This window comes from Dromiciops gliroides, chromosome X (assembly GCF_019393635.1).
Source record: "Dromiciops gliroides isolate mDroGli1 chromosome X, mDroGli1.pri, whole genome shotgun sequence".
Taxonomy (NCBI): Eukaryota; Metazoa; Chordata; class Mammalia; order Microbiotheria; family Microbiotheriidae; genus Dromiciops; species Dromiciops gliroides.
This window is the reverse complement of record NC_057867.1, coordinates 78,977,497-78,997,729: the sequence shown is the minus strand read 5'-3', so window position 1 is coordinate 78,997,729 and position 20,233 is coordinate 78,977,497. Positions and strand designations below refer to the sequence as shown.

Genomic DNA, 20,233 nt, shown 5'->3' with positions numbered 1-20,233 from the left:
CCCATTGCTGGTGACTGGGGGCAATTGGCCTTAATGAAGACTACAGGATGAGGACCCATGGATGTCAAAGGGGGTTAGAGGGAAAAGGCTACTGTCAGCACAGGATTTGGGAGTAATAAGCAAACACCCATAGAATAGCTTTAGCTTTAGGCACAATGCACTAATATCAGCAAATCTTTATATAGCTCAGCTCTGGGCACACTTAAGGTGGAGACAAAGGAGGAGCTTTTCCTCCCTACACCCTGGGTTCCAGAGAGCTGGTCACAGCCTTTAGTGGAAGATCGCTCCGAAGCACGCTCAGGAGAATAATAAGTGGCTTCCAAAGGAGGGATTAAAAAGCAACAGAGAAGGCTATAGATACATGTTTGGGTTCATATCTGTACCAAGAAGGCAAACCTTTGCATATGGCACCATTCACAGTAATATCATTAAATATTATTAAAGCAATCGTTCTAACCATCATATTTCTATATACAAAAATAGATCAAAGCAATTCTCCACAGAGAGGAGCAAGTGAGTCGGGCAGGGCTGCCAGCAGTACATACATGCCTGTCTGGTCCAGAAGATTCAAGACGGACCCAAGACCTGCAGCACGGATAACTTTGGTGCTTTGGGGTCATCTCTTGCCTTTGGCATTCATGCAGGATGTGTGAATTTTCCCCTCTTCTTCTTGGGCACTACCATAATGCCCCCCCCCCGCCCTCGAAACACACACCTGCACATCCATTTTGGAAAGCATGAGCTGTATGGATGGAACAGGTAAGCAGCAAGCCAGGCTGGAGCTCCTCTTTTTGGAGAAGGTAACCTCCCCCTTGGAATCCTTTTGTGAAAACTTTAAGCCCACTACAGGGGGAAAGCTATGGCACTGGAGAATTTCTCCTCCCAGTAACCCTCATTAGGAGTGACCCCTGCTGTCCTTCCACAGTATGTGATCTTGACCAATTGGAGAACTGTAGAGGCAGTCTCTCACAAGTAAGGAAGTTTAGCCTGGGTACTCTGAGTTCAATTTAGGGAAGAGGGAGGTACATCCTGTCTTACATACCTGGGACCTTGTACTTTTGCATCTGCAACTTTTCTTTTTCCTTGGAATTTGGTTCCGAGCTACCAGGTGCATTGGCCAGTGCCTCTTCAGAGGCTATGGGACATGGGGGGGGCAAAGTCAGTTTGGGGAACCATAGGAGAGATGACACGGCAAGGTCTTCTTTTGGAGTCCTTGTGTTCAGTCTTCCAACAGGCCACCCTTGGTCATCGAGAAGGGCAAAGGGTGATGCCAGCTCCTCCTAAGCAATGAACTGCAACCTTGGCCCTGCCAATGGAGCTGCCTGTGAGTGATACTTAACACTTCACAAATGGAGAAGTATCCAACAGACATTGGACAGCAACCATTGATTCACTTCTCCCTGGTTTCTGTGTGGAGGCTGTATTTTGCCCCTACTAATGGAGGGCCAGGCAAGAAGATGCCTGATGTGGTGCCAGGAAAGAGCACCAGTCTGGGAGAATGGAGACCCGTGTCTTCATCCCAGCTCTATCACAATTGTCCCACGTGGCTTTGAACATGCTATGTTCCCTTTCAGGGACTCTGTTTCCTCATCTGTCAAATGGGTTGCAAGATCTTTAAAGTCCTTTCCAGTCCAGAGTTCCAGTCACAGAACAGAAATCTTGCAGTCTTAAGATTATTGATATCTAGAGAAGGGCTTCGGATTCCACCCTTTACTGCCCAAGGCCATCCAGTTTGGGGGGAAAAGGACAAGACTCCAGCTGACCAAGCCTGGATTACTTTATCCTGATCCCATATGCCTTGAGATGTGTGGGTATGGTGGGTGCAGTGCATATACACACACACACACTCACACATCTGGATTTCAGGCAGGCTTCTTGGTTAATATATCACATGAATCCTTCTTCTTTTGCAAGACTGGGTAATAGCACAGCAAAGGGAAGAAAGCAAAGGGAAGGTATTTGGGGAAACCCCACTCCTGAAGGTGCTAGAGAAAGAGGGGGTAGGGAAGAAGGCATGAGGAAGAAGTGGGGGAGGCAGTAAGGAGGTGATGAGGAGATGGGGGAGGAGGGTTGAAGGTGTTGGGCTGGGACAAGGGGTAGCAAAGGTGACATGGGACAAGAAAAGAATGGAAAAGCCAAGGCGAGGGGAAAAGATAAAGGATCAGGTTGGGTAAGGGAAGAGACAAGGGATTAAGGAACTGGAAGATGGAGGAGCATGGGGGGTTGAGGGATGAGGAAACTGAATGGGGAGGAGGGATGGAGAAGGGAATGAGGGGAAATGAGGTAGGAAAGAGAAGATGAGGGAGAGTGAGGAGAAAAAGGAAAAGCCAAGAAATGAGGGATGAAGTGGAGTAAGGGAGGGGATTAGGAAATTGGGAAGGGATGAAGAATGAGGTGGGGGCAAGGGAAGGGAACTGAGAGGAGAGATGGTAAAGGGGATGTAGGATAAGGGGGGATAGAGAGAGAATGAGAGAGTGGGAGGGAAAGAAAGAACAGGGAGGAGATGATGGAGAAAGAAGCGAGCAAGGAGAGGATGAGAGAGCAAGGAGAGGATGATGGGGCAGGTTGAGAACGAGAGAATGGAGTACAGAAGCGGAAGAGAGAGAATGAGAAAGGCAAGGATGAAGAGAGGGGAAGAACAATTAGATTAGGTACACGTCGGAAGCCATCTCAGGAGAAAGCCCCCGAAGGCACTGGGGAAATGAGTCCAGTGTGGAAGGAGGCTGGGTCAGGGAGCCTCCTGTTTGCCACACAGTGCTGAGGAGGCCATGGGCAGATGGCCAGAAGCTGGCTCAATTTGTCTTCAATGTGCAGGTCCCATGTCTTTGGATCATCTGATTTTTAATTAATTTTTTGCTTTGGGGCAGGGCAAGCTGAGAGGTGAGTGGGGGTGGGGAGGCTAAGGCAGGAGTGGGGGGGCGCACAGAGCCGATGAGGGAAGGACAAGCTGCCTAGGACTCAAGATGCACTTGGCCAGCCCCAGGGCATGGCAGGATTGATGGGGGCAAGCCCTTGAGTCCTGGCTAGTTGCTTTCTCTGACCCCCCAGCCTTCTTTCCTGTAGAGTGAAGGGGGAGGGGGAGAGAAGGGGCTGGGGGAGGCTGCAAGGCATTTACACCGGCTTCTCCATGGTCCTGGGGAAGGAGGCTCCGCTGGAAGAGGAGATCTTTCTGCAAACAGTGTTGGTGTGGCTCTTGCATCGGCAGCCTGGTCTCCGGAGGCCATCGTAGCCTTGCTGGCACAACTTGAGACATCCTCGAGCTGGAGGGTACAAGCACAGGCAAGGCATGACCAGTGACAGGAGGCTCATGGCCGCCCAGCGGGCACAGCAGGATCCAGGCCCACAGGAGCAGGGCTCATCAGCACAGTTGTCTTCGTCGTCTGTGGAGCAGTGGTAAAAGATACCCTTGACGCAGCAGAGGCATGTGCTGTAGTCGAGCAGGCTCTCTGGGGAGCAGAGGCAGCGCTGCTTGCAGAGCCAGCAGGAGGGTAGGGTGCGTGTGGCCGTGCAGCGGATGCATTTGCAACGGCCACACTCTTCACAAATGAAGAGGTGCCCACCAGTATGGAGGGACAGCTTCTCTGCTGCACCTTTCTGAGACTCCTCCACTTTCAAGGCCCCAGCTTGAGGCTGGGTACAGATAAGGGAGTGATCCGAGGGTGATGGAGTGATGCTGCTCAGAAGCCTTTGGTCGGAGGTGATGGTGGTGTGGGATAAGGAGCTGGCAAGGCTGGGTTGGCTCAGATGCTGCGGCAACAGCTGAAGCTGGCGGCATTGGCTGAGGCTTCGAGGCAGATCAGAGGGTAGAGTAGACAGGGACCAGTCGGACTTGTGAGCCTGCTGGGCAAGGGAAGAACTGGACAGGGTCTGTTGGCAGGAGATGGCAGGTCGTTCCACATACTCATTGCTGACATGGATGGAGCAGAGTTGCTCAATGGGCAGGGTTTGAGGAAAATCGTCTGTTATTGGGGCATCCATGTTGTCTTGGCTCTTGAATTCTTTGGAGTTGAGTGAGGGTGGCACTCTGGTGGTAAAGAGGAGGGAGGGCTTGCAGTTATGTAGGCATCAGGGCACATCTGAAAAGCCTTAGGGAGAAAAGGGAGAAGGAGAGAGAGAGAGAGAGAGAGAGAGAGAGAGAGAGAGAGAGAGAGAGAGAGAGAGAGAGAGAGAAAGGGGGAGGGAGAGAGGGAGGGAGGGAGGGAGGAGGGAGGGAGGGAAAGAGAGAGAGAGGGAGGGAGGGAGAGAGAGAAAGAGAGGGAGGGAGAGAGAGAGGGGGAGGGAGGAGGGGGAGAGAGAGAGAGAGAGGGAGAGAGAGAGAGGGAGGGAGAGAGAAAGGGAGGGAGGGAGAGGGAAAGCAAGAGAGGGAAGGAGGAAGCGAGATGGAGGGAGAGAGGAAGAAGAATAAGAACAAAAAGGAGCAGAAGGAGGAGGAAGGGGGAGGGAGGAAGAGAGAAGAGAGGGGAGAGAGAAAGGGGGGAGGGAGGGGGAGAGAGAGAGAGAGAGAGAGAGAGAGAGAGAGAGAGAGAGAGAGAGAGAGAGAGAGAGAGAGAGAGAGAGAGAGAGAATGAGACCACATAGGCAGGACCATCACCAGAGAGTAAGAAGAGGCATGAGGCCTGAGCAGGCCCCTCCATACTGAAGAGTGAAAACTCAATAGAAGAAGAGGTAGGGAATTGTCATCTTCTGCTCTTCCCCCCCTCTCATCACTTCTCAGCATTCATGCATGGATTAGCATTTGCCATTTGCCCTCCATGCTCCTTTCTGTAGGGATAGGTGCAGCTTGTCTTCCCAGTGAGATACACTCTCACAACAGAATTGCGACATCCACCAAGACCTGGAAGGGATCTTAGTGACCCCCTAGGGCAGCTACTACTTGGCACAAGCCCCTCCTATCTAACAGTCTCAACAAGTGGTTCCTCAGTCTGCTGCCAGCAACAGAGAGTTCTTCCTACAGAACAAGGTAGATGCCCTTAATGGTTAGCAAATCCCTCCTCACATTGAGGCTAAATTTCCCCTGTGTATACTTTCTCCCCGCGCTCCTGGTTCTGCCCCCTCGGACCTAACAGAACAAGTCCCTCTTTTCAGAACGGCCCTTCAAACACTTGAACACAATCCTCGGGTTCTTTCAACAAATCTTTGTATGCTTTGGCCTCTGGACCATCCCCCCCCCCATGCTGTTCAGCCTCAGAGAACTTGACAATCTCCTTCCTGAAATGTGGTACCCAGAACTGAACCCCATACTCTAGGTGAGGTCTCTTATTCTGTTTTGTTTTGTTTTTGTTTGTTTGTTTTTGCAGGGCAACGAGGGTTATGTGACTTGCCCAGGGTCACACAGCCAGTAAGTGTCAAGTGTCTGAGGCCAGATTTGAACTCAGGTACTCCTGAATCCAGGGCTGGTGCTTTACCAGAGGTCTCTTATTCTGGACACATTTTTGTCTAGCCAAAATTTTCCCACTCTATACTTTGTACCGTTCATTTTAGGAATTTACATTTATACCATTTGAATTTCATCTTGTTAGATTCTGCTGAGGAGGAAGTGGGGGTGGGATGAGGCACAGACGGCCTTTTGGAATCCTTAATCTGTGTGTTTGCTCTCTCTTCCAGCTTCCCATAACCATTTAATTTGATAAGTACACCATCTATGCCTTCCCCAAGTCAGGGACAAAAACATAGAGGGGGCAGAGCCAAGGACAGGTCCCCAGTGACACTCTACTAAAGACCTCAAATGCCTGTTATCATCATCTACTAATTACCACTCCTTGGGGTTGATCCTATAAGGTCCAATGAACTGTATTATCATCTAGCCCAATATCTCTCAATCTTGTCCACAAGGACAACATAAGAGATTTTATCAAACATCTTGCTAAAATCTAGGTGTATCACTGACATTTCCCTAATGTACTAATTCAGTGACCCTGTTCAAATAAGAAATAACATTATTCTAGCACAACGTGCTTTGGAAAAAGCCATGCTGGCTTTTGGTGATCATGCCTTCCCTCTCTGAATGCTCACAAATCACCCCTTAAGTACTGCTGGAGGATTTCGCCAGGAATGGAATGAACTCAAGCTCATCATAGGGTATTTTGTCTCCTTCTTTTTTCCTCCTCTTCCTGGCTGGGTTTGCCATAACAGGGGATGCTATTTGTCAGCTAATACAGACTGTATTGTTCTGACCCTGCAAACCTGTAGCACCAGAACCCTGATAGAAAACTGGAAGAGAATTTGTTGGCAACATACTCAAAAGAGAGCTGACTCTCCCAAGAGCAGCGGTCAAAGCGCCTTCCATGACATAAGGCTTTTGTAGTCAAGGTTGGAGTTGCAGACCCCAAGTAGAAGAGGACCCCTATGCTGACTCCAGTTAAAGGAGTTTCAGAATAATGTCTTCTTCTGAAATGGCCATGATGATGGATGGCCTTGGCTATTTGTTGAGCCATGGAAGCGCTAGCATTTCACTGGCTGGGCATTTGGCAGAAGAAGATAGGCTCTGTCTGGAATGTAAGGTGATCTCTACCCTCACGAGGCTTGGTAGGAGTTTCTGATGATGATGACGATGACAATGACGATAACGATAACAACAATAAGAATTCAAGTGACACTTACAGAGAGCCCTTCAGGGTTATAAAACTCTTTTCATGCTCTTTCTCACTAGGGTGAGAAACATAACTGTCCCCTGTGGGAGGTAGGGTGGAGATGATTCTTTCCATTTTAGAGATAAGGAAACCAAGTCTCATACAGCTATAGGACATGAACCCACATCTTTGGCCTCTTACATCCAAAGTTCTTTCTACTCCTCCCTTGCTGTTTTTCCAGCTCATGAAAGCCTTGGCATAGCTATGCTCCAGGTTCCCAAGTCTCAGGGTGCTGGAGGGAACAGGGTTCTGCCTTCCTAGAATGCATGGCAACACGAACATTGATGAGACCACTTAGGATTGTTTGGGAGGGGAGAATGTGGGAGTGTAGTGGGAGGGAAATGACAGGACACAGGAATAGAGACAAAGTGAGATGGTAAGGGCACTGGGACTGTGAGCCAGGTGATCTGGGCACTGCCACCTTCTGCCCACATTTCTGGACAAGTCTCCCTGTGTCTGATCTGCAACATCTTCCTTTTTGAAATGAAATGAGGATAATAACTCCTGCATTAGGGGGTTCACAGGGTTGTTGGGAGAGGAGTAAATTGGAAAGATGTGAGCACTCTCTGTGGGTGGGGCAGGAGCTGGGGTAGGCAGCAAATGGATCTCTAAGCATGTTCCACCTTGCTTGGAGCAGAGATAGGACAGGGAGGAACAGGAGGTATGAGGATGAGATTCTCATCTGCTTCCAATGCTCAAGAAAGGGGAAATTGAGGCCCAGAGACATGATATGACACATAGGTCATATCCCTCAGCAGGGCATTGGACTCCTAAGTCCCTGCTTCTTCTACAATACCAGTGAGCTTCCCAGCTAGCTCAGGCTCTAAATTGATCCAGAGGGAGTCAGGTGCTGACCTGCAATTGGCCTTCTCTCCATTAGGTGTAGGCCCACCATGAATGGGTGACAAAGCATTGGTTTAGGTTGCCAGATGACCTCTAGGTAGAAAAAAAGGGTAAATGAGCCTTCTCTCTGATTCTAACCTACAGGAGCAATTGACTAAGTGAAATGACTGACACAGAGTAGAGATGTAAGCCATGTTTCTTGAAGTGAATTGAATTGCATTCACTATCACCCCCACCTCCCACTGGCCACCATCCTTGCTGGAAACCCAGACTATAGAGTCAGCAAAGAAGATGACCGGGAAGCAAAGGACGATGGGTGCAAAGCCTACTGGCTACCAGCACAGAGGAGATGGATGGCCATTATCTAAGAGAGCATCATTCTCCCAAGTGTAATCTTCAGGGGAGGTTGCCCACTCCAGAGAGGCAGGCAGGAGTGATGAACACATGCCAGTCATTCCTGTGCCCTCTGAGCCCTTGGCAGTTTACATGGGAGAAAAGGGGAGCACCCAAATGCAGCAGCCAATCAGGGGGTTCCAGGCCCAAGAAAACAGGAGCAGGAATCAAAGCATGTACAAAAGCCATCAGATTTCAGGGCAGCTCAAAATAGAACAATTACTCATACAAAGTGGATGGTGTGGATGGCTTGAATGAGTAATAGACCTGAATGGGTGCGAAAGGATATGGTTTCCTTCAATGAACAAGGCAGAGAAACAAAGAAAACCGAGCTAGGGCAGGGAAATGAGGAAGCAAAAGGTCTCAGCCCCTAAACACTCAGTGGAGGACAATCTATCTGGTGAGAGGGTCAGATGGCTTGGGGGAGGTATACACACAGATCATTTCAGCTGAAATGTTTGCCCAAGGGTTAATCAGTGAAATGACTGTGGCGGGGGGGGGGGGGGGGGGGGGGGGGGGGGGGGGGGGGGGGGGGGGGAGGCCAAGGCAAGAATCTCAATGCACCCAAGAGCTGATGTAGCTGTATTTTTCACATTGGTTATTTTGGCCTCGTGGAAAGTCCAGGACACAATGGACACTGGCACACACCTGAGACTCAATACGTCAAGTCAGGTCCTGAATACAAACAGGTTTTTGGCCTTGGGCAAAATCACTTTTCCTCTTTGGGCTACAGTTTCCTCACTTACAAAATGAGGGGGTTGAAATTCTGGTTCCAGAGGAGAGATGATTAAATACGATTCCCTCCTCTTGGCTGACAGGTGAAGGACCATAGTCGTGGAATGTTGGATAAACCGTCAGATGTGGTCACTGTGTCAGCTGGCTTTCCTGAGTCATTTTTGTTTGTGACAAAAGACGGTTCTTGGAGGAAGGGGTGTGCACTGGGAAATGCCTATACTAGTATCAAAATTAAAAGCATCAATAAAATTTTAGAGAAATGAAGGGATTGAGAGACAGTGTGCACCACTAGGGGGCGCCACAGTGCACAGAGCATTGGAGCTGGAGTCAGGAAGGCTGAGTTCCAATCGGGCCTCAGACACTAACTGTGGGACTCTGTCCAAGTCACTTAACTTCTGTCTGCCTCAGTTTCCCCATCTATCAAATGGGGATAACAATAGCACCTACCACCCAGGGTTGTTGTGAGGATTAAATGAGATAAGATTTGTAAAAGGCTTAGCACAGTGCCTAACACTTAGTAGGCACTAAATACATTTATTCTTATTCTTATTATTATTAATCATTCTTCTTCATCATCATCATAAGGAAAGAACCCCAGATTTGGAATCAAAGGACATGGATTTTCCAATCTGAGCTCCTTCTGTATGAGCTATATGAGTTTAGGCAAGTCTCTTCACTTCCCTATGTAAAATGAGAGGGCTGGACGAGATGACTTCTAATGTCCTTTCCCAGTGGTCCCTTCTAACCCTGACAATTTTAGGGAAGACATGGGTAACAGCCGCCCCAAATAGGTGGGGGATTTGGGATCCAGTGATCCGGCCAGGAGGGTGTAATGCATTCCTTAGGTCTAAGCAATTTGCACCTGGTCACCTTAACCAGCAAGGACACCAAGATTTACTAAGGCACACTGTGCAAATGAGCCTAATGTCCTATGGGTTCCAGAGGTAGAGCTAAGAATGACCCTATTGTCTCCAGTGGACTTCCCTGTGGAATGAGGAATTCAGAAGCATTAATATCCATCTCCTGCATGGTGCCCGAAAAGTACAAATATCCAGTAGGATTCAGAGGACCTGAAAGGAAGGTTGTTAGACTGGAGATCCCATTAAACACTGGCCTCAGACAAGACTGAGGGAACAGTAGGGCTCAAGGATCCACAAAACTGCAAACCTCAGAGATCTGGCTCAGGGCAAGGACAGGAAAACAACGAGAGGAGGGGTGGGGGTCTAGGGCACAGTACTGAGGATTCAAAACCGAGGACCCCAGCAGATGTCAAGGGAGCAAGCCAGACAAAAGGAACCTTGTAGAGAAAGATACTAGGGTTCTCTGGATCACGAGTGTAGAGGTTATGGGATCACAGGCTTTTAGATCATAGAGGTGGAAGGGGCCTCGGAGGTCAGCCAGTTCAAACCCCTCATTTTACTTTACAGAGGAGGAAACTGTCCCAGAGAGGGCAAGTGATTTATCCAAGGTCACATGGGGTAGACCTGGGAAAGAGTAATGAAAAGGAGAAACACTTGGACTGGGTGACCAGCAGAAGTTCCAACATTTCCAGGGGTTGGGGGTGGGAGGTGGGGAAGAAGGGAGGAGGAAGTAATCTCTAAGACCAGATGTTGCCCTCTGGCTTGGGGATGGTTCTGCAGGGGGATGTCCAAGACGAACCCACCAGGTTCCTTTTCGCTTGGCAAAGTCTTTTAATCAGCAGGAACGCTTGATTCCCAAATGGAGGAACAGCAGGACAGTGAGCGGGGTTTCAAGGAGACCTGGGGAAGGTTAGGGTGCTGAACAAGATTGGATGAATGACAGCAAATCGTGTGTCATTTCAGAATGCTGGATCCAAGCTAACTAACGGGAGGAAGGGAAAGGGGGCCAGGAGCTCTGAAACCAACAGGCTGATGCAACAGATACAGGGAGAAATAAACGATTACCAACATGGTTTTTTCTGATCCAGAAAAACCCTGAAGCAACAGCACTGTAAGTTACTAAAGCTGCTGGGCAGTTTCTTTCCCTCTTTGAGGAGTGGCTTTTTTTTTTTTTTAACAAGGCACATACTCTTAAAAGGTGGTTTAGGAGATTGCAAATTCTTGACTGCAGGGTGGAGAGATCTTGTTATTTCAGACGGATGCATAGTGCCTCTGCAGTCATGAATGATGCATTGTAAGCCCACTCCCATTGGCATCCCTCTGCTCAGGTACTCACAACTTCCTGAACACTTTCCCTCTGGTCCTGGAATTTGCTCTCTCTGACCTGATGTGAATTTTGTTTTGCAGATTGCTTTGAGGGGACAGAGACATCCAAAGTCCATTCAGGGGGACTAGGATTTTTCTTCAAGACAAAATACTCTTTGCTTTGTGAATGTTGAGCCTGAAGTTCCCCAAAATGTGTCTATCTGCCACCACCTTGCTGAATGAAAAATGTGGATAGTTGTGGTTTCAGGGCTGAATTCCCTACTGACATAATGGGAGTCAATGTTGATTTCAGAACAAATTGGGTAAGGACGGTGGAGGACAGGCTGACCCCACCCCCATCTAGTCATGACAGTTATAACTTGTCATGTCTCTGTGACATATGAGCTAACTCAAAGAATGACTTCCAGCAAATAGTGGGATCTTTACAATGGTCTTAACTATGTTTAATTCCTTGTTTGGACCCTCACTCTCTAAAATTTCCTCATTGTACAAATGACACCCCTCCTGGCAAATTCCCACTTGCCCCCTTCCTCCATGACTAAGCTCTCCCCCTCTAATTGTTCATACCTTACTCTAACCTTTGCAGCATGCTGGGAAGAGCTCAGATTGGGGATTCAGAGGACTAAGGGTCTTCTGCACTGCAAGGGTGGGACCTCTGCCAATTGCTCTACTTGCTCTGCACCTCAGTTTCCTTATCTGTAAAAAGACAGTTGATACTAGAAGAACTCTAAGACCCCTTCTAGCTTTTAAATTCCATGATTCTTTCACAACTTGCCAAAGTAATCCCATCATAATTCAGCCATCATTTCTGCATCTCACTGCAGGTCCCTATATTGCTTAATTCTTATCTCATCTCACTGCTACCCTACTCTTAGCTAAGGAACTGAGTCAGGCAGTTCATTTCTAACCCTGGCAATTTGAAGATTTCAAGTGCTCAAACCTAATGAATACAAATACTTTTCATACACCAGAACATACTGAGAAACTAGTCTTTCCTTTCTGAGGGCTTTGTGGATTTTCTTTTTTAACCCAAGCTTCTTTGATGAAAATTAAGAGATCTGGATTCTGGTGTCAACCCTACCAGTAATGAGATATACTACCTTGAGACTTCATGTCTTAGGGATTCAGTTTCCCTGTAAATAAAATGTGAGGGGTTCAACCACTAAATCAATAGGGTCCCATCCAAGCCATGGCATTCTATGGGGCTGTGCTAGGTATAGGGCAGGGCAGGAGGAGAGAAGTCCCTAATTCTAAGTCTCTAAGGCTTGGTGTTTTACACACCCCCCCCCGCCCCCGCAACATAGAACACATTCTAAAGCCCCTTCATTTTGAAGACCTCCCTTTCAAAAATGACCAAGGGTGCTTAGAGGCTATATGCCATGGCCACAAAGAAGCCCAAACCCTGAGCCAGAAATTAGATTGAACTTCAGATCAACACTTTGGGGGCTTACTGTGCTCAAGCAGGCTTTTCATTGCATGTGGCTGGCATATTGGGGGGGGAGAGTAACTGGATCCCTAATATTTGCGCATCCACATAATTCCTATGGATCTGGCAGGATATTTGTACTTTGAAATAGCTTTTCTGCCTAGGAGTTTAGTTTTATCTCCAATTACCCAGTCTGATTTTCAATATTTTACAAATACCCAGAAGGATGGATTGAAGAATGACCAGCCCCAGATTCTCCCAGGCAGCCACTGGCTAAATTGATTTGTGTGCAGGTGCCCAGTTTCGGGGAGGGGGGTAATAAACCCAACTCAAATACCACTTTCAGATTCGTGCCCACAAAGACATAACCCCCTAGATTTCCTAACAGCTGCTGTGGCTTAATGTGACGAGGGGGTTCCACTCTGCAAGTTTGGGCCATCTTTTTCCCAGGGCAAGGTGATATGATGAAATCAGAAAGCTGCACCAATCCAAGCCGGGAGCCATTAGCAGAGGAGGCTCTGGTCTGGCCCCTGCCTCAGTGGTCCGCTCCTTTAGGCAGCTTGTCTGTCTGTTATTCCTCCAGCCAGCTAGTGCTGATGACCTGGAGCTGTCTGGAGCTAGGACAGACAGGCGCGCGCAGGCGCGCGCTCGCGCGCCAATACACACACACAGACACACACAGACACAGACACACACACACACACACACACACACACACAGACACACACACACACAAAGGTATTTAAAGGTCAATTGGAGAGAAATGGACGTAGCTTCGGGCTTCCAAAGGGGTGATTATTTAGAGTATTCTTTTAGTTTTCAAATGTCCAATTTGGAGTTTTCTCTAAGTGCTGACTCATGTCAATGGATTTTACTGTTTTCCCAGGCTGGGTGTAATCCACAGAGCCCAGGGCTAGGCAGCTCTAAGGAAAGCCAATCAATACATTGCATAGATAAATAAGGTGAGATAGAGACCTGGGTCTGTATTTAAAGCTGCTGGCAGCCTACAGTCGCCCTCCCCCCCAACACACACACACACTCGCACACAAGCGCTCGCATAGACACACATTCACACACACATCCACATCCACATCCCACACACACTACATTCACACACACACACACACACACACACACACGCGCGCGCGCGCGCGCGCACGCACATACATACATACATACACACACACACACACACACACACACACACACATATCCACGCACACGCTGGGGGAAGTTCTGGTCTACTGAGGCTTACTTACTTGGAGAGGAAGGCAGGTCCATGGCGAACAGGAGCAGGAAAAAGACTGAATCCCCAGGCTGGCTCAGGGGACCTTTTCTGGTGAGTCTCTCAGTATCTCCACCTCTTCAGAAAGTCTGAATGAAAACTCCTCCTCCAGCGGTGGAGCCCGAAACAGAGGTACTTCTGTCTGCGTTCCTCTGACACAGCAGAGTGGGAGGGGAAAAAAAATTCGAGACCTGTTACTGGCAGATACTTTGTATAGGTTTTACATAGAGATATAAATCAGGGGGCACATATTCCCCAAAGAACGCCAGTCAGGGCAAATTCCCTCCTCCTCCTCCTCCTCCTCCTCCTCCTCCTCCTCCTCCCTCCTCCTCCTCCTCCTCCTCCTCCTCCTCCTCCTCCTCCTCCTCCTCCTCCTCCTCCTCCTCCTCCTCCTCCTCCTCCTCCTCTCCTCCTCCTCCTCCTCCTCCTCTCCTCCTCCTCCTCCTCCTTCTCCTCTTCCTCCTTCTCTTCCTCCTCCTCCTGCTGTTGCTGCTGTTGCTGTTGCTGTTGCTGCTGCGGCGGTGGCGGCTGCTGCTGCCTTTCCTCCTGCCCCTGCCCCTGCCCCTGCTCCTGCTCCTGCCCCTGCCCCTGCTCCTGCTCTTCCTCTCTTGCTCCTCCTTCTCTTCCTCTTCTTCTCTTCCTCCTCTTTGACAGATGAAGAGAATGAAGGGAATGCAGTTGTAGCCTCAGTGCATCTCAGCAGACCAATAGCTATTGCTTGCGTGTAGAGCTCTAATCTCGCTGTGTTTGGGTATAATGAGGGTGGGGGGGCGGGGGGCGGCGGGCAGTCAGAGGTGCAGTGTGCTCACTCGGTTCTGCTGGCTAGCTGGTGAATATAGATGATTTCCGCAGGTCTTGTGAATGAGTTCCAGGGGAGGAGGGGAGAGCTTTATTGCTCCTTGGAATCTCTCCCTCTCCCCTCCTCTCTCCTCCCTTCCCCCTCCTTTCGCCGTCCCTTCCCCTCCCCTCTCCTCCTCCCCTCTTCTCCTCCCTTTCCCCCCCTTCCCTTCCCCTTCCCCTTTCCCTCCTTTCCTTTCCCTTCCCTGTCCTTCCCTCCTCTCCTCTCCCCTGTCTTCCCTTCCCCTTCCCTTCTCTCTTCCCTCTTTGATTCTCAGGGCTAAATCTGTTCATGTTTGGCTAAGTGGCATCATCCAATTTAAATGGAACGGTCTATGAGAACTCCCCATAGGAATCTCTGCATCCAGACCCTGGAATGACTGCAACGGAATTTACAGAGGGAAGGGGTGGGGGAGGGGCAGTAACAATTTTAAGGGGCATCCGTTTAAACCTTCCCCAACTCCCCCAGGCTCCCAGCATGCTTTCCAGCCATTTCCCACCTCGCAGCCAGCCAGCCTCTAGAAGGAAAGCAAAAAGCGTCTCCTTTGCCTGAACCTATGTCTCACCTGGGAGCCCCTCTGACCCTGAGCACTGAGCACAAAGGCCTTTATGCTGGATGCTGGGTCACCATAGCAAAGGCTGTGACAACCAGGCAAAGGAGCTTCCTCCTCCACAGGGTGCTATGACATTGTGAGCCCTACCTTCTTCCTTCCTTCCTTCCTTCCTTCCTTCCTTCCTTCCTTCCTTCCTTCCTTCCTTCCTTCCTTCCTTCCTTCCTTCCTTCCTTCCTTCCTTCCTTCCTCCTATCCCTTCCTTCCGTTCCTTCCTCTCTCCTTCCCAATAAAACTCTCCCTTTTCTCTTTCCTCCTTCCCTCCCTCCCTTCCTTCCTTTCTTCCCCCTCCCTCCCTTCCTTCCTCCTTCCCTTTCTGCCTTCCTCTTTCCCTCCCTCCCTTTCTCCTTCCCTTTCTCCCTTCCTCCTTCCCTTTCTCCTTCCCTCCCTCCCTTCCTCCCTTCCTCCTTTCCTCCCTCTCTCCCCACCTTTCTTCCCTAGCTCTTGGTTATGTAGGGCCTCGTGCTGAGCCATCCGGAGCCAGGCTTTCCACCAGGATGCATGAATTAAAGAGAAACCCTGAGGGCTGTAACTTTGTGGGAGGTGCAGAGGAACCCAAGCATTTTCTCCCTGAATTCAGTGAGTGAGTTACAGGCTAAGGAGTAGCAACCAGCAGCATTAGAAGACTGGGCTTTTATGTCCTGCCTTATCACTGACAAACTACAATTCGAGGCCATACACTTGCTAGCAAGAAGAGCAGCAACCAATACTTGGGCACTGAGGGCAATCCAGCATTTGAGTCATTCAGGGTCACATCCCAGAGGGCTAAAATGCATACACATGGTAGCCACATTAGATTAAAGTGCTCTGTGAAGTCTAGGGTGAGGGTAGAAATTTGTTACTGACAATGAGATCAAAGAAGTCTTCCTGGAGGAGGGGGATAAGGACGAAAATAGAAATGGAGGGGCAGGTGGAAGGGTTAGCCAGAGTAAAGGCACATTGTGCTTACTGAAGCCTCATTCGAGCCTATACAGAGTATGTGGAGGGGATTGAGATGAGGCATCTGTGGAGGTGCCAACACAGGACTTGCAGTTTTATTCCAAAGGCCATAGGGAGCCTCTGTGGATCTTCAAGCAGAGGGACTACATGACCTGATTTGTGAAAGCTGGATGGGAGGGTCGGCAAGAAGGGCTTAGGATGTCATGGCAGTAATCCAGGTGAGTGGAGAGGACCTGGACCCTATTGGCCACTAGGGACTCTATTCCCTGGAGACTATAGGAATAGAGAGGAGGGGGTGAATGGGAGAGAGGCTGCAGACAGGGTCTCAAAGGGCTTTGTGGAGTGATGGGATTGGAAGGTAGGGGAGAAGGAAGAGTCCAAAAATAACTCTGGGATTACACACACCGGTGATCAAGGGAATAGTAGTGTCACAGGCAAATAAAGGATTAGAGTAGAGTGGGGAGACAGCTAATGAACAATTTTAGACACATTAAGCCTGAGGTGCTGCTAGCAGGACATCATGTCCTGAACATAGGTAGAGGCCTGGGGCTGGAGCTCAGAAGAGAGGTCAAGACCTTGGGAGGCCAGTAGAGATTTGGGAGTTATAAGCATAGAACATACAGTTGGAGGCATGAGAGTGGAGAGAATGGGGAGGAAAGGGGAGAGCAGAGGCCAGATACTTAAGAACCACCCATGTTGAAGGAAGAGAATGATGAGGGGGTAGAATGAGGGAAGAAGTGAGACAAAAGACTTAGGAGAAGAACTTGGTAACTGTTGTCTATGAAACCAGGTAAGAAAAAGGGAATTCGACAGCAAATGGATAAGATAGAAGGACCAAGGCAGGACTTTTTTAGGACTCTAGTGGGAGACCTTAGCCAGCATGTTCATAGGCAGATGGGTGAGAGGCAATGATGCAGGAGAGATTCAAGTTGCAGAAGAGAAGGGATGGCCACTGGGGGCAGGACCCTGCTAGAAACAGTAACTTTAGTAACTTAACAAGTAGGTAACCAATCCATCCATCCATCCATCCATCCATCCATCCATCCATCCATCCATCCATCCATCCATCCATCCATCCATCCACCCATCCATCTACTGAACCCACCCACACACCAGTCAATAGACAAGCATTTGGTAATTACCTACTGTGTACAGGATGTTGTGCTGGTTATTGATGATGAAGACAATGACATCCCTGTTCTCGGAGAGCTTCTGTTATATTTGGTAAAACAACATATATACATCTAAGTAAATGCAAATTACATACAAAGTAAAAGGGGGATTGTCAGCTCAGGGATCATGAGAGATTCCATGTTGGAGGGGGCATTCGAGCTGAATTTTGAAATGAACTAAGTGTTTGAAGAGGCAGAGATAAAGAGGGAGAACATTCCAGGCAAGGAGGATAACCTGTGCAGAGGTAGAGAAAGGAATTAGAATGTTGTATATGAGGAAGGGAAGCTAAGTGGTGCCGTGGATAGAGTGCTGGACTTAGAGATAGGAAGACCTGAGTTTGAATCTGGTCTCAGACACTTCCTAACTGTGTCACCCCAGACAAGTTGCTCCACACTGCTTGCCTCAGTTTTCTCATCTGTAAAATGAGCTAGAGAAGGAAATGGCAAACCCCTCCAGTATCTTTGCCAAGAAAACCCCAAATGGGGTCACAAAGAGTTGAATACAACTGAAGAACAACAACATGAGGAACAGTGGGTGGGCCAATTTGGCTAGAATGTTATTAAAGATATTAAAGGTGATGAAGTTCTAAGAGATGGGGATCTCTAAAGTGTGTGGCTGAAGTGAGATGTAGATGGTGGTTCTTGGCACTGAGGAAATTGAGGATTGGTGGGGTCAGCTTGTCAGAGGAGTTAGGAATGTGAATTGAAGTTCCCCAAGGGTGATTGCAGGAGATGGCATGAAGAGAAAGACTGTAATCTCTGGGTCATGATGGCATTGAGAAATCTGAGGAAATGACCCAGAGATCTCTCCGTGTGCTACAGTTACCCCCTCACTCATATAACATGGAGATGCTGGTGGGCAATAGTATGGGGTAATGGAGAGAACTGAGGATGCAATTAGCAAAGTAGGCAGCCCTGTGCCTCAAGGAGCTCCCATTCTATGGGTGAGACAACAGAGGGACAGTTTCAGCTACGTTGGAAAGTCCCCCTGGTCCTTGGAATGCAGTGGCAAAGCAGATGGTCAGGTCTCTTCTGTAGTCATTTCCACTGATAAGATCATTTCCATTTCTAATGTTGAACCACTGGACAGGGCCAAGGACTTTGGTGGCATGAACTCCTTTCTGGGTCTGCATTATCTGCCGAAGTGGTCCCAAGCCTGCGTCTCCACAAGAAATATGGCTCAGGGCACTGGCATGGAAGGGAGGTTCTTCGGCTTGGGGTGTCCCCATCAGGGTTTGAGGGAAGATGGTGCTCAAGGGGGTGACGATGGTTTGGCTTGCTTGGCGCATGCAAATGAGATCAAGCACCAAGATTGGGTTTTTTAAAAAACCTTTTAAGGACAAATTATTGCACGTTTACTGATAATTGATTCCTGACATTTTGGAGAAAATCCAAAACAAAAGTTTGGGTATTAAGGGATTCTTTCAGTACAAAGAAGTATGGGAAGACTTAAATGATTCAGAGTGAAGAAAGCCATATTAACATTATGTGTCATTTAAAGTCCTGGACACCATATCTTTCTAGACTTTTTCATTCCTCCTCGTGAACTCAAAGGGCCCCATTTGATGGTCCCCATTTATGACATCTCATCTCTCACCTCTGCGACTTTGCACCAGCCACCTCCCAACCTGGAACATTCTCCCTTCTCATCTTCACCTTGTAGAATCTCCACCTTCAAGACTCACTTTGAGTGTCACCTCCTAGAGAAGCCTTTCCTGAGTGCTCAATGCTCCCCACCCCAGAGATTGTGTAGGGGTGATTTTCCAAATCCTTTGTAATTAGTTACCGGCTGTTTCCCACCCGTTTTTGATGTACACCCAGTCTCCAACACAATATTGAACACATAGTAGGTACTTAATTAATGCTTGTTGAATTGAATTGAGTGGAATTAATAACAGCAACAAGTCAGAAAATACACCAAAGAAAACAAAAGTTGAGAAGATGACAGAGAAACAAACAGGATGATTCTGTAAGAAACAAAGAATATGATGTGGTTACCACCTTATTCACATGAATTTAGACTTTTCAAAAAGAAATCATAAAGAATGGGAGGTTCTGGTTTTGTTTGCAATTGCGTTCTTGTGGTGGTACTATTTTGTGTCTGGATATTTGTGTTTATCAGTGGTTTTGCTAATATGATAATTTCATTTTTGTTTTTTTTTTGTTTAGAATTTTATGTTCCAAATTACATGTGAAAGCAAATTTTGACATAAATTTTTAAAAAAACTTTGTGTTCCAACTTTTCTTCCTCCCTCCCTTCCCACTCCCTACCCCCAAGAACTCAAGAAATTCAATGTAAGTTATACATGAGTGGTCATGGAAAACATCTCTACATTAGCTAGGTTGTGAGAGAAAACAGATAAAAACAAGACTTCGGATTAAGGGATTGTCCAAAAAAATGTGTTTCAGTTTGTTTTCAGATACCATCAGTTCTTTTTCTGTAGGTGTATTGCAATTTTCATAAGTCCTTCAGAGTCATATTGGATCATTGCCTTGCTGAAAATAACCATGTACTTCCCAGCAGATCATCTTACACTATTGCTGTTATTTTGTATATAGTACATTTCTCTCTGCCTCAGTTCATGTGGGTCTTTCCAGGTTTTTCTGATAGCATCCTGTTCATCATAACTTTTATATAGTACCTTAAACTTGATAAAGAATTTTCTTCACAATAGCCCAACAGAGTAGGTACCATGTGTTTTGCCATTGTAGTCAATCATCACAACTATTTCCCTCCATCCTATTCCCTTCCAATGATATTTACTCTATTTTCTATCTTATTTTGCCCTATTCCTCCTCAAAAGTGTTTTGCTACTGACTGCCCCCTCCTCCACTCTACCCTCCCTTCATTCACTCTTCCCTCCTTATCCTCTTCCCCTCCTACTTTCCTGTAGGGTTAAATAGATTACTCTTCCCAATTTGGTGTGTATGTTATTCCCAACAATTTTTTTTAAAGAAAAATATTTTTATACAACAGTAGTAAAAAGGTATTCTGCCCTAAAAATGTTTTCCCTTTACATAGTCAACAATTCAAGTCAATAAGTATTAAGTGCTTACTATGTATGAGGCACTCTGCTAAGTCCTGGGGATACAAAGAAAGGCAAAAATCAGTCTCTGTTCTCAAGGAGCTCAGTCTAAAGGGGGCAACAACATGCAAATAATGATGTACAAACAAAC

General features: G+C 47.8%; 1 protein-coding gene across 1 annotated transcript; it reads right to left on the bottom strand.

Annotated features, from left to right (window-relative positions):
* Positions 1-721: 721 nt before the first annotated feature.
* SPRY3 (sprouty RTK signaling antagonist 3) lies at positions 722-13,743 on the bottom strand. Its single transcript, XM_043974225.1, has 2 exons — positions 13,472-13,743; positions 722-4,085 (listed from the first exon to the last, which is right to left on the bottom strand). Exon 2 carries the CDS (start codon positions 3,976-3,978, stop codon positions 3,112-3,114), a length of 867 nt encoding a protein of 288 aa, XP_043830160.1. The 5' UTR covers positions 3,979-4,085; positions 13,472-13,743; the 3' UTR covers positions 722-3,111.
* Between the last annotated feature and the right edge of the window lie 6,490 nt (positions 13,744-20,233).